This window comes from Dama dama, chromosome 12, assembly GCF_033118175.1.
Source record: "Dama dama isolate Ldn47 chromosome 12, ASM3311817v1, whole genome shotgun sequence".
Classification (NCBI taxonomy): Eukaryota; Metazoa; Chordata; class Mammalia; order Artiodactyla; family Cervidae; genus Dama; species Dama dama.
The window spans coordinates 41,498,123-41,511,428 of NC_083692.1; the positions used below are offsets into that span (position 1 = coordinate 41,498,123).

The following is a 13,306-nucleotide window of genomic DNA, read 5'->3' on the forward strand; positions in this document are numbered from 1 at the left end:
AATCCCACGGACAGAGAAGCGTGGTAGGCTACAGTCCATGGAGTCGCAAAGAGTCGGACATGACTGAGCGACTTCACTTTCACTTTTCCTAACACTAAGATAGTAAGATGGTCACTGGAGAGATTGTTAGACCCATGACACAGATCACACTAATCATCCAAAACAGAGATTTTTACTAATGACTTTGTCTTGCAAATTTCATAACCTTCTTTGGACTAACCCAGGAGAGCACTAAAGGATACTGTAAGCTGAACTCTTCTTTTCCCTATCCTACATGTTGGGAAAGTCATAAATTCCTTAAGCACCTATTCTGAAATGACAAGATTACATTTCAATAATCATTTTATTAGTTACAGAAGAATCTCCACTAGTATTTACATAGTGCAAAAAAGCTGTTATTACCCTCTAAAATGTGATATAACAATCATCCTTCATACAGCAAGAGAACAAGATGAAAATCCCTTCATGTTATAATTCACAATAATTTTGCTAGCTTTTAATTAGAGCATTACAATTAAGACATTAAATTATAAATTCATGTGGTATATTTAGAAATTAAATTATAAAATAATACAAATCCTTTTAAAGTGTGATGTGCCAACAAAGGTTTAAATTTTTATCATTAATTAGCATTCAGATTTCAGATTAGGCAAACAGTTTGGCTGATTCTGGGAAGTGTGTAAAGTTTGGAAGGAACAAGGCAGGAGGAAGATAATAAATTACTTCACAAAAATTTTTTAAACATCAAAAAAAGATAAAGTGTTTAAACGGATAAGTTAATGTTCTACCTTGTTGGCACAACATACAGAAAATACTTAAATGACAGTTTTATTTTTAAAAGCAAACAGCAGCTTTACAAACAGTAATACTTCTTTATACATACATTAAAGTAACAATGTGTTAGGATTGAACAGTTTATGTAAGAGTTGAAAAAATGAATGTGGAGTTCACTACTCATTTGCACACTGTAACTCCCACCCCACCCACCTCCCCCAGCTTATTAAGAAATCAGGCAAGTACATTATTTGGATATTAATTTCTCAATATTTAAACTATGTGAATTCCTTTTGACTAATTCTTTTCCAAATACTGGAAGCATATAAAATACCATCTCTGCAAAAATGACCTCCAGTCAAAGCCTTTAAAAACTTTTCAATGTATAACACACATTTTTCCCCCCATCTTTAGTCAAAAGAAATATATTACATCATTTACAAACACATTTAAACCAAGAGTTAAGCTAATATGAACATTTTGTCTTTTGAGAAGTAATCTTCACAGCAAACAAACCTACTGAAGCAGAAATCTAATTGTGGGAGTGCAATTCATACTTGAATTCATATACTTATGTACTGAAATAGAAATCTAATATCAATTATTGCCAGTAAAACAATCTCTACACACACAGAAAAAAAATCACTATGGTTTTTATTTCTCGTGATGATAAACCCTTACTCTTACCATTAGATCTCTCTAGATCTCCAAAGAGCCACTCACCCAGATCCAGAAAAAAAACCTTTCCTAATTTCACACCTCCGCCGGCATACAATATACACACATGCCAGAATTTATCTAAAGGAAATGAATTATAAAGACATTATCAAAATTACTTAAGCATACATCCTACATAGTAGCATTTCCTTTAATAAATTTTGGGTTGTCCTCTAGAGGTCAACTGTCTCATATAAAAAACGCTGTGGTCCCTTGGTTTGCTTTGCTGGCAGAAGATACTGCACATGCAAGAGCATTTATCAAACACATAATTGAACACTTCTGAAGTCTATAGCAAAATTCAAAGCTACTGGTGTTCTGAAGATTTCCTCAACTTCCCTTTTGATACAAATGTCAAAAATCTAAAATGACAATTCTCATTCAGTAGAGGTATAAAATATAAGAAACCTTTGAAAAGTCATTCATTATTTTAAGATCAAGAGTTATCTGAATCACTGACACAAAGCAAAGGAAATTTACACCATTAAAAAGTATGAAAAGTTTTCAATTTACTTTTAAGACTGTCAGTAATTCAAAATCTCTATCATTTCTTTAAATCAACGAACACTTCCAAATGTACAGAGACACTAAGATCTGCCACATATAAATCCATGATTACCACTTGAGAGGCTTCATTCCTTACATGCTACATTCCTTTAAGTACTGGACACTTTGTGCCTAAGAAGTCTACGCTGAAGAACAGTTTAGACAGGACACTACAGTAATGTCCCCTTTTAGCACACTAATAAAGTTGTTAGACTGACATTTCCTACACAGCAATGCTCGTAAACTTTCACAATTCACAAACAAATAAGTCATCAACCAAGAATCTGGTTTCACCAGTAATTAAATGCCAGGATTATAAAACATCAATATCAGAACAGTAGTCCCAATGCTTCAGTAAAGAATCTGCCCAATTCACCGTGGTGAGGCAAAGCTCTCTGCCCCATAAAACCTGGACAAGGAAAACACCCCTTCCTCTTCAGTTCTGTGCCTGCTTATGGGAGTTGAAAGTGTAAAGCTGGCATGCATCTGTATGTGTGCACGCACACACATATTGGCCAACTGGAAGTGGTTGGAGAGAAGACAGAAAAAAGATAATTCCTAATTCTCCCACCATTATAAACCTGCAAAGGTTACTACCAGGTGGTGACTGATTAGTAAAACATTTAGCTTATTAACTTTAATTTCTCCCAAGAGTTTAAACATCCCAGAAGAAGGGCAGAGATAAACAATGATCTAGAATTAATACCTGCGGCCTTCCTACGAACTCTAAAATCTAACAGTTTCGGCACAATTAGAACAACTTTCTCTTTTCTTCAAAACTTCTTCCAAGCCTTGATTATCAGGATACATGTTACAACTGCATACAGTTTCTTTCCCTGACTCCCATCAGTAACTATGGTCAGTGTTATATAGCAGGTGCTCAAGGTTAGGGACAAAGTAGTTTTCTTAAAAGGCGCAATGATTTTTCACTCTGGACAAGTCTGAATACCCAATCAAATCCATATCTCAAGTCCAGAGAATCCCAAATCAGAAGCATGCAAGAGAACACACTAGTTAAGACTTTGTTTCTGGGTAATTTACATGTAAGTGCTGTAGTCATACAACTGGTTACAGTTATTCACCTGTCAAAGTTTGCCTAATTTTATGCAAATACAACTATGTACAAGAGCATTCCTGAGGTAATAAGAAGCGAATGTGAACCAGAAACCAGAAGGTCCTCTAAGGGGCAACTTCTCACTATTTAAACATCTATCACTTTCCACAAATAAGGCCAGCTCTCATCTGTCATGGTGGTTCCCTTGCCAGCCTAAGTATTGGAGGCTCTACTTGGCCAACCAACTTTAATCAATTATAATGATCAGTGACTACTGAAACAAGCATTTGTGAACTAAATACAAGTTGCATCAATTTTTAACACAAATCACTCTGTGAACTTAGTTATTTACCCTCAGCCATTTTTTAAGTTTTCTAACTCTACCTCCTTCTTTAAAATAAAAGAAACCAAAACAACTTTTTGGTCAGACAATTAAGAGTATAGGAGGTGTTGTCTTGAAGCAAACATTGGTAATTGCTCCTGTCCTTAGAACCTCAATCTTTAGCTTTCAAAATGACTTAATAGGCATTTTAAAATTACTTTCTTTAAAACCTGGTGGTCTTTTAAAATCATTATTGTCCATAAAAAAGCTGAAACAACTCCAAATTTTCCACAGTTTTTAGAAAGACACAAATGCTAATTAACAGTTAAGCCATGGATCACAAAACAAGTAAAAGGCGGCTAAAAAATATTTGTCAGGAATTAAATACATATATTAAATACCAGACAGTGTAAAATGCTGAGATGAAGCATGAAAGATAATGGCTGTAACCCTTGTGTAGTTGGAGACAGACAGCTGACATTTCCTGAGTTATAGATTTGGGGGTGTGTAATTCGAATCAGAGAGCTCCTCATTCAGCGAGCCGCAGTTGCTGGGCTTCTGCTGGTCCTGGCTTGCGTGGTGGTCAGCAGTCCAGGCCTCGCTCTCCACCCCCGGCTCTAGCACCTCAGCTGCCTCCGCTTCCTCTTCCCCACTTTGCTCTGCATTATCTTCCTCAGAACCATTAAGGGTTTTTCCAAGCTGAAGAGTTTCCATCGTTCTCTGGGTCTCAGAGACCCAAGACTCAATTCTACTATTGAGCTGTACTTCTACAGATATGGGTTCGTGAGCATAATCTTCCTCCTCCTCCTCCTCTTCATCATCCTCTTCTTCAAGCATGCCAGGTACAAGGGTGCTGGTGGTGCTGGTGATGGAGGAATTCAAAAGATCCCGGCAACTGCCATCCAAAGAGCCAGTCTCTGTACTCTGCTGTGAGGCCCACTCCAGGTCATCTGGCTTCACTTCCTCTTTATCGCCCACTGTTGATTTTCCAGGGTTTGTAGCTGAGGTAGTACTGCCTGCAGTCACCAATGACGCCTGCTTACCAACAGGGGCTGTGTCAAGCGGAAGTTTATTCGGTTTTTCAGATGTGCTGTGCTTACAAGAAACTTCTCTCTCGTTTTCTGATGTTTCTAGCCCATCTGAAGTTTCCACCATGTTTCTCCAATTTGTTTCTGCAAATATCAAACAGATTTTTTAAAAACCAGAACACTGCTTCAGAATCATGCAACTTTTAGAAGTGGGAAGAATAGGCTACAGAAATCTGTTGGTTCACTAACTGAAAAAACTAAAAACTTAGCTTATTCTAGCACTAGTTTAAATGTTATAAATGGAAAACAGCACTCAAAAAATTTTTTTTTAAATCAGTACATTTAACATAAAGAAAGAGGCCAAAATAAGTATATTAATACTTCAGAATGCAGAAGATCCAATAGTACCAGAAGCTCACTGACTCTCATATATAAAACCATGTATTCACAAAATCAATGAACTGCCTAACATTTTTTGGCCCTAAAGTGTCCTGGGCTCAAGGATCCACAAGTCACAGATGGCAGAGCCAAAATGCCCATTAGAAATGCTCTGATTAAAAAAAAGAAAAGAAAGAGTTCTGACTTGACAGGTTTATATTGTGCTTGTTTAGCAAGTTATCTAAGAGCTGTCTCTTGGTCTGTAATGGAACTTGTATTTCCATTTATAAGCAAAGAACCCATGCATGCATTTCTAACATTTGTGAAAATGTGTTTTATAATATATGTATGTTTATAATATATATATGTTTTATAATATATATATGTATGTTTATAATATATATATGTTTTATAATATATATATGTATGTTTTATAATATATGTATGTTGCTTGGCTTACCAAGTGACCCTGGAGCCAAAAAAATAATGTTACTGTTTAATACAGTGGTGATAGTCTGTATTATTTTTAACAACAGGTAGTCAGTTTACAGCAAAAATGTACTAGGAATCAGGAGATGAAGAGCAAGTCTCACACATACTTTTTGTGTGTTTTACTTTTTCCATTTGATTTTTTATCACTGAGATATAACTGACATAAAACATAACAGCTTCAGGTGCACAACATGATTCAGTATTTGCACGTACTGAGAAATGATCACTAGAAGAAGTCTAGTCAACATCCATCCTCATTCAGAATTACAACTTTTTTTTTCCTTAAGATCTACCCTCTTAGCAACTTTCAAATATGCAGTACAATATTATTATTATAGTCACAATGCTGTACATTAGATCCTTGTGCCTTATTTATTTTATAACTGGAAGGTGGTAATTTTTTAACCTCCTTCATCCATTTAACCCACCCCTAGTCCCCATGCTTCTGGCAACCACCAATCTGTTCTATGTGCCTGGGGAGTTTCTTTTTCAAGATTCCACATGAAAATGAAATCATATGGTATCTGTCTTTCTCTGACTTATTTCACTAATGCCCTCAAGGCTCATCCTTGTTATCATAAATGGCAAGATTTCATTCTTTTTAATGGCTAAATAATATTCCAATGTATGTGGCACACACCCACACTACTCCCCCCACACACCCGCATCTTTATCCACCGATTTTCTTTCTCTCTTTAGTTACCGATGGATAGTTGCTTCCATATCTTAGTTACTATAAATAACTTTGTAATAAACATGGAGGTGAATACCTCTTTTTGAGCAAATGTTTTTGTTTTCTTCAGATAAATACCCAGAAGTAGAAGTGCTAGATCATATGATAGTTCTCATCTTCATATTCTGAGGAACCTCCATGTTGTCTTCCTTAGTGGCTGCACCGACTTACATTCCGACCAACAGTGTACAAGGGTTCCCTTTGCTCCACATCCTTGCAAACACTTGTTACTTATTGCCATTTTGACAATAGCCATTTTAACAACTTGTGAGATGTTTCACTGTGGATTTGTTTGGGATTTCTCTGATGACTGGTGATGTTAAGCATCTCTTCATGTACCTACTGGTCTTTATTTGGAAAAATGTCTATTCATATCCTCTGCCCATTCTTAAATCTGATTGTTCTTTGCTATTGAGTTGCATGAGTTCTTTCTATGTTTTGGATATTAACCCCTCATCAGATATATGATTTGCAAATACTTTCTCCTATTCCATAGGTTGCCTTTTCATTTTGTTGATGATTTATTTCCTTTGCTGCAGAGAGCTGTTTGATTTGGTGTAGTCCCACTTACTTATTTTTGCCTTTTCTTAAAAAATAAAAATTTCCTTCTATTTGCATTGTAGCTGATATCTTCATTTTATAGGCATAATGATCAAACTGTAGTGATTAAGCAAGTCTCTTCATACAAATATACTTGATTGCTACCTATCAATTATATGTTGCTCAGTTCAGTTCAGTTGCTCAGTCATGTCTGACTCTTTGCAAACCCCATGGACTGCAGCACGCCAGGCCTCCCTGTTCATCACCAACTCCCAGAGTGTACTCAAACTCAAGTCCATTGAGTCAGTGATGCCATCCAACCATCTCATCCTGTCCCTACATACCATATTGTGGCCACCTGAAGTTAGGGCACATGGTTTGGGGAAAAAAATCTTTCTTTCCTGCAGCTACTTCAAGTGTAGAACAGGTCTCTCTACTTGCATTCCTACCTCATGACAAAAAATCTAGCACTCCTTCTCATTCTCAGTTAATAATGTCCTTTTCAGTCTCAAAGCAGAAGAAACCTTACAGTAATCCTTAATTCTCTTTTTCCATTGAACTCATAACTATACCATGTCACTTAAGAGCTAAAAAACTACTAAATTTGGTCACTGCTGCCTTTGTTCAAGCCTTCTTTATCTTGCTGTACATCTACGATATCTTTCTAATTGGCTTTGTGAACTGACCACATCACTAACTGGCTTTTTATTACCTTAGTAATCCAAACTCCTTAATTTAGTATATAACCAAGAATTGATGCTTTTGAATTGTGGTGTTGGAGAAGACTCTTGAGAGTCCCCTGGACTCTCAAGGAGATCCAACCAGTCCATCCTAAAGGAGATCAGTCCTGGGTGTTCACTGGAAGGACTGATGCTGAAGCTGAAACTCCAGTACTTTGGCCACCTCATGAGAAGAACTGACTCATTGTAAAAGACCCTGATGCTGGGAAGGATTGGGGTCAGGAGGAGAAGGGGACGAAAGAGAATGAGATGGCTGGATGTCATCACCAACTCGATGGACATTGAGTTTGAGTAAACTCCAGGAGTTGGTGATGGACAGGGAGGCCTGGCGTGCTGCGATTCATGGGGTCGCAAAGAGTCGGACACGACTGAGCAACTGAACTGAACTGACTGAAGCCCCTTCATAATCTTCCTTCTGGTCCCATTCATTTTAACCCCCTGTCATGCATTCCAGGTCAAGGTCACTTTGAATTTCCACTGCTCACAGAAGTCACACCCTTTCTGTTTACTATGCTTGACTTTGCATAAGCTGTTCTTTCTATATGAAATTTGCTTTCCTCCTTTCCCCTTCAGAGTCCTACTCAGCTCTGATAACACCCTTGAATGTCATGTTTTTTGTAAAGCCTTTCCTGACTTTCCTAGGAAAGAAGATCACTAACTTGAAGTCCCACAGCACTTTCTGCATATCTGGTTCAAATGCATTTGTTATGTGTTTGCTGTTCTACCTCCTCCTCCTTCCCCATTGCCATCCATCTGTGTTCCTAGGTTGGCATGCAGTGTGTGCTTGGAAAATAAGCCTTTACAATAAATGAAAATTTCACATATATAATTAATTCTGCAGAAAATAACTTTAAAAAGTAAAAAAATTTAGGTAAACAATTATATTTCCTTCCAACACTTATTTTTCTCTTTCAAAAGCACTGTAAGAATTCACATGGGGTCTCAGAAAAAGCCTCACTTCTCCCCTGACAGTGAGCCAAAGGAACAGGAGAAAGAAAAAGACTGAGTAGGGCTGATCTCTCTCTAGGTTCTATCTTGGGCATTCTGCTACTAGGTAGGTAAGCTGAAAGCCAGATGGGTCCTTTGGAAAGGAGAGGGAGATATGACCTTGGAAGCAGAGACAAGGGACTCTGTGATTAGCCATCAAGAGACTTATCACAATGATCAAAGAGTTCACATATGCAGGGAAGGGCCCAGGCTGCCACCTTAGAGTAACAGGTGAAGCCTGATCAATAACTAGTGAGCACACAAACACATGACTGTGATGGGGAGGAGAAAAGAGCAAGTATGAAAATGCCATCTTTGGATGAGGGGTTGGTGGGTAGGAGGGAGGGAAAAACATAGGCAGTCAAAGCCAGAACAGCACATCTGGAAGTCCACTTTTGAAGAAAGGATTAGGAAGCAATTCAAAGGCAGAGTCACAAATCTCAACAAACCTGGAAATATTACTGATCCAAAGCAAACCTGCTTCTAAACTGCTTATTTTAGCAGAACTTATTCAATACAGCTGTTCTTTTGCTTATGAACCCCTCAGTGCTTTCTGTTTTGTTAGCTGGTTCTTTGTGAAAGTAACTTTTCAACTTTCAAATCACTACTGGGTTTGTCAGAGGATGAGGTATGTATATTTCTCCCTTCAGTTATTACACAGAGGGAAGCCATCCATCTTTAGATTGTATACAGTAAAGGAACACCCAAGTCACTTCAAGAGCCGAGAGAAGAAGGTGTGGTGGCAGAGAATGAGCTGGAAACTCAAGACAGACAGAGGTAGTCCTCCCTCATAAGTGGTTATTGAAAACCTACTGTATGGTCCTACTGGGAATTCATTCAACAGACAGGAAATTCACATCACACTGGCTAAGAATATAGGTTTTACATTGAAACTTATGAGTTGTGTGACAATGGCAGGTTATTTACCTCATTTCATTTTAGCTTTCTAATCTGTAAAATTCTGTACAATATTTCTTATCTCCAAGGACTACTCAGAGGATTAAATGTCTTAATAAACATGAAGAGTTTTAAAAAGTGCCTAATAAGAATTCAGTAAGTGAGCTTTTATTATTATATGTAAAGTGCCCATTACGTGCCAAATTTCTATCTCAAAAAACTTACAGTTTAATTGGGATTTATGTTTGAAACTGTTTCACCTAAGTATGACAGAACTGAGACTCAGCTCAGGTGGAAAGAAAACACAAGCAAACAAAACAATTAAGGTGCACACAAAGAACAGTAACACTGGACCATGATAGGAGCCTTTCTTTTTTTTTTTTTTTTCTTTTTGATAGGAGCCTTTCTATTCCACCAATGTCTAGCAATCCTTTCCCCATTTCGCTTTTTCTTTACACTGTAGAAATCACAAAAAAACATTTTCGAAATCTTACACAAGGATGGCATGGAAGATACTATTTGTTGTCTACCCAACAGTAACTCCTCATTTTCCTCCTGCCCAACAGAGCCCCCAAACTTGGGATGGACTTGAGCTCAGTCCCACAGGAGGAATTAAAATTGTTCTCAGACTATCACAACTATCCCATTCTCCTTTGCCAAATAATCTCTTTCCCACATCTCCCTTGCAGCTAAAAGCAGTGACATGGATTGGCTCTGGCAAAATGAAACAAAAGGTGAAGGCTTCTGAAAACCATTTCCTTCACTGATAAGAGCAGCCCACTGCCTGAACGTTCACTTTCTGACTACGGTTGTGATGACCAGAGCCAACGCAGCTGTTTATGGATAGGAGACGAGAAGCACAGGAATAAGAAGTCTCAGACTGAAAATGGAAAAGAGAAGGAAACAGCTAGAGATCTTGACAACACAGTAAAATAATTAAACACTCTAATTTTTGAGGCCACATCAGTGGGCTTCATGTCTGTGCCAAATACATCTGATACCAATAGAGTAATTTTGTGCTTTATTCTCAAAGCAAATTATTTATGATTATTTCCACTTGTTTTGTTGGCATCCTGGTAAATCAGATCATACACCAGAATCTTTAGTTCAGTTCAGTCAGTTGCTGAGTCATGTCCGACTCTTTGCAACCCCATGGGCTGCTAGACGCCAGGCCACCCTGTCCATCACCAACTCCCAGAGCTTGTTCAAACTCAGTGTCCACCAAATCGGTGATGTCATTCAATCATCTCATCCTTTGTCGTCCCCTTCTCCTCCTGCCTTCAATCTTTCCCAGAATCAGGGTCTTTTCAAAAGAGTCAGTTCTTCGCATCAGGTAGCCGAAGTATTAGAGCTTCAGCAGCAGTCCTTCCAATGAGTATTCAGGACTGATTTCCTTTACGACTGACTGGTTTCATCTCTTTGCAGTCCAAGGGACTCTCAAGAGTCTTCTCTAACACCACAGTTCGAAAGCATCAATTCTTCGGTGCTCAGCTTTCTTCCTGTCCAACTCTCACATCCACATATGACTACTGGAAAAACCATAGCTTTCCTTCCAAGGAGCAAGCGTCTTTTAATTTCATGGCTGCAGTCACCATCTATCTGCAGTGATTGTGGAGCCTAAGAAAATAAAGTCTCTCACTGTTTCCATTGTTTCCCTATCTATCTGCCATGAAGTGATGGGACCAGATGCCATGATCTCCGTTTTTCGAATGCTGAGTTTTAAGGCAGCTTTTTCATTCTCCTCTTTCACTTTCATCAAGAGGCTCTTTAGTTCCTCTTTGCTTTCTGCCAAAAGGGTGGTGTCATCTGTATATCTGCGGTTACTGATATTTCTCCTGGCAATCCTGATTCCAGGTTGTGCTTCATCCAGTCCAGCGTTTCTCATGCTGTGCTCTGCATATAAGTTAAATTAGCAAAGTAACAATACACAGCCTTGACGTACTCCTTTCCCAATCTGGAACCAGTCTGTTGTTCCATGTCCAGTTCTAACCAGTGTTTCTTGACCTGTATACCGATTTCTTAGGCGGCACGTCAGGTGATCTGGTATTCCCATCTCTTTAAGAATTTTCTCGTTTGTTGTGATCCACACAGTCAAAGGCTTTGGTGTAGTCAATAAAGGAGAAGTAGGTGTATTTCTGGAACTCTCTTGCTTTTTCTATGATCTAACAGATGTTGGCAATTTGATCTCTGGCTTCTCTGCCTTTTCTAAATCCAGCTGGAAAATCTGGGAAGTTCCTGGCTCACGTACTGTTGAAACCTGGTTTGCAGAATTTTCAGCATTACTTTGCAAGCGTGTGAGATGAGTGCAATTGTGTGGTAGTTTGAACATTCTTTGGCATTGCCTTTCTTTGGGATTGGAAGGAAAACTGACCATTTCCAGTCCTGTGGCCACTGCTGAGTTTTCCAAATTTGCTGGCATATTGAGTGAAGTGCTTTAACAGCATCATTTTTTAGGACCTGAAATAGCTCGGCAGGAATTCCATCACCTCCACTAGCTTTTTTCGTAGTGATGCTTTCTAAGGCCCACTTGACTTTGCATTCCAGGATGTCTGGCTCTAGGTGAGTGATCACACCATTGTGGTTATCTGGGTCATGAAGATCTTTTTTGTACAGTTCTGTATATTCTTGCCATCTTTTCTTAATATCTTCTGTTTCTGTTAGGTCCATACCATTTCTGTCCTTTATTGTGCCTATCTTTGCAGAAAATGTTCCCTTGGTATCTCTAACTTTCTTGAAGAGATCTCTAGTCCTTCCCATTCTATTGTTTTCCTCTATTTCTTTGCACTGATCACTGAGGAAAGCTTTCTTATCTCTCCTTGCTATTCTCTGGAACTCTGTATTCAGATGGGTATATCTTTCCTTTTCTCCTGTGCCTTCAGCTTCTCTTCTTTTCTCAGTTATTTGTAAGGCCTCCTCAAACAACCATTTTGCATTTGTTTTTCTTGGGGATGGCCTTGATCACTGCCTCCTATACAGTGTCAGGAACCTTCATTCATCGTTCTTCAGGCACTCAGTCTATCAGACCTAATCCTCTGAATCTGTCACTTCCACAGTATAATTGTAACTCCTCTTAGAATTCAACCATTAGTTTAGAGAACTTTAGTTTTGAATTAAACCTTATAGGACCTAGATGAGCCCTCTTCATTTTACTGAAGACAAATCTGAGGCTCAGAAATTAGCCAATTATGGTTAAATGCCCCAGGCAGAGTGTGGAAAAATCAAGGCTTCAATATTTGAACATTTAAAATCTGGTACTTTGTTCTTCCATGGGCCCAAATGTGCCCAGATCACTGTCATTTCCCTAAACCCACAGCTTTAGGAATTTACCATGCAGTTTATCTTTGAGACCTGGCACACTGCAGTACAGAGAACTGATCTCATTTACAAAGTTTGCCCTTTGACTTATTTTCAACTAGTATCGTTTTAGTTGAAGAAATATGTCTGCCTCTAAGCCAGAATCACCTTTCCTTGGCCAAAAGAGTTTCTAAAAGGTGCACAATAACCTGTTAATTGCCTCTAGTCTGGGGCATCATCAAAGTGTTTCAAACGGTGAACAACTCAGTTTTTTACATGTTAAATTTTAGGTGGCAACAAACTATTTGGTAAACTCTCAGGTAAGATTGAAGAGAGAAAGAAGAAGTCATGTTGAAGGAGGTGGCTAAGCTATTTAAAAAAAAAGAACTGAGGAAGTGGATCAGAAACGAGATCAAGAATGTGAGCTAGTATTCTAGTACAAAGTATTATAGAGACAAGGTAAGGCAACTAACTACTAAGATGTAGATTACAGTCAATATTTGTTACCTTAAATCTTATACATAAATGCTGTATTTAGTCTGTATTTCTTTTTGATTACCATCAGATTTAACTCAGGACAAATCTCACACATCTAGATTTGCTAAGTTTAGACTGAATAATCAGGACTTTTACTTATTAGATACAAAATTTTAATAGTCAAGTATGAAGTATCAGGATCTTTGCTAATGTTTTGCTTCTGAAACAAACCCTCTGACCACTCATTCTTGGCTTCCTGTAAGAATTCTTCTTCAGATTTTCACCTACAGAATTTTGTCTTTCATCCATTGCTGTTCACCTGTCTCA

General features: G+C 38.2%; 1 protein-coding gene across 1 annotated transcript in view; it reads right to left on the reverse strand.

The window, feature by feature from the left end:
• Nucleotides 1-324: 324 nt before the first annotated feature.
• Nucleotides 325-13,306, reverse strand: part of SECISBP2L (SECIS binding protein 2 like) — a 55,899-nt gene continuing 42,917 nt past the window's right edge. The window contains exon 18 of the mRNA XM_061157102.1: nucleotides 325-4,585. Within this exon, the coding sequence (XP_061013085.1) occupies nucleotides 3,903-4,585 (683 nt within the window). The 3' untranslated portion in view covers nucleotides 325-3,902. The remainder of the gene's footprint in view (nucleotides 4,586-13,306) is intronic.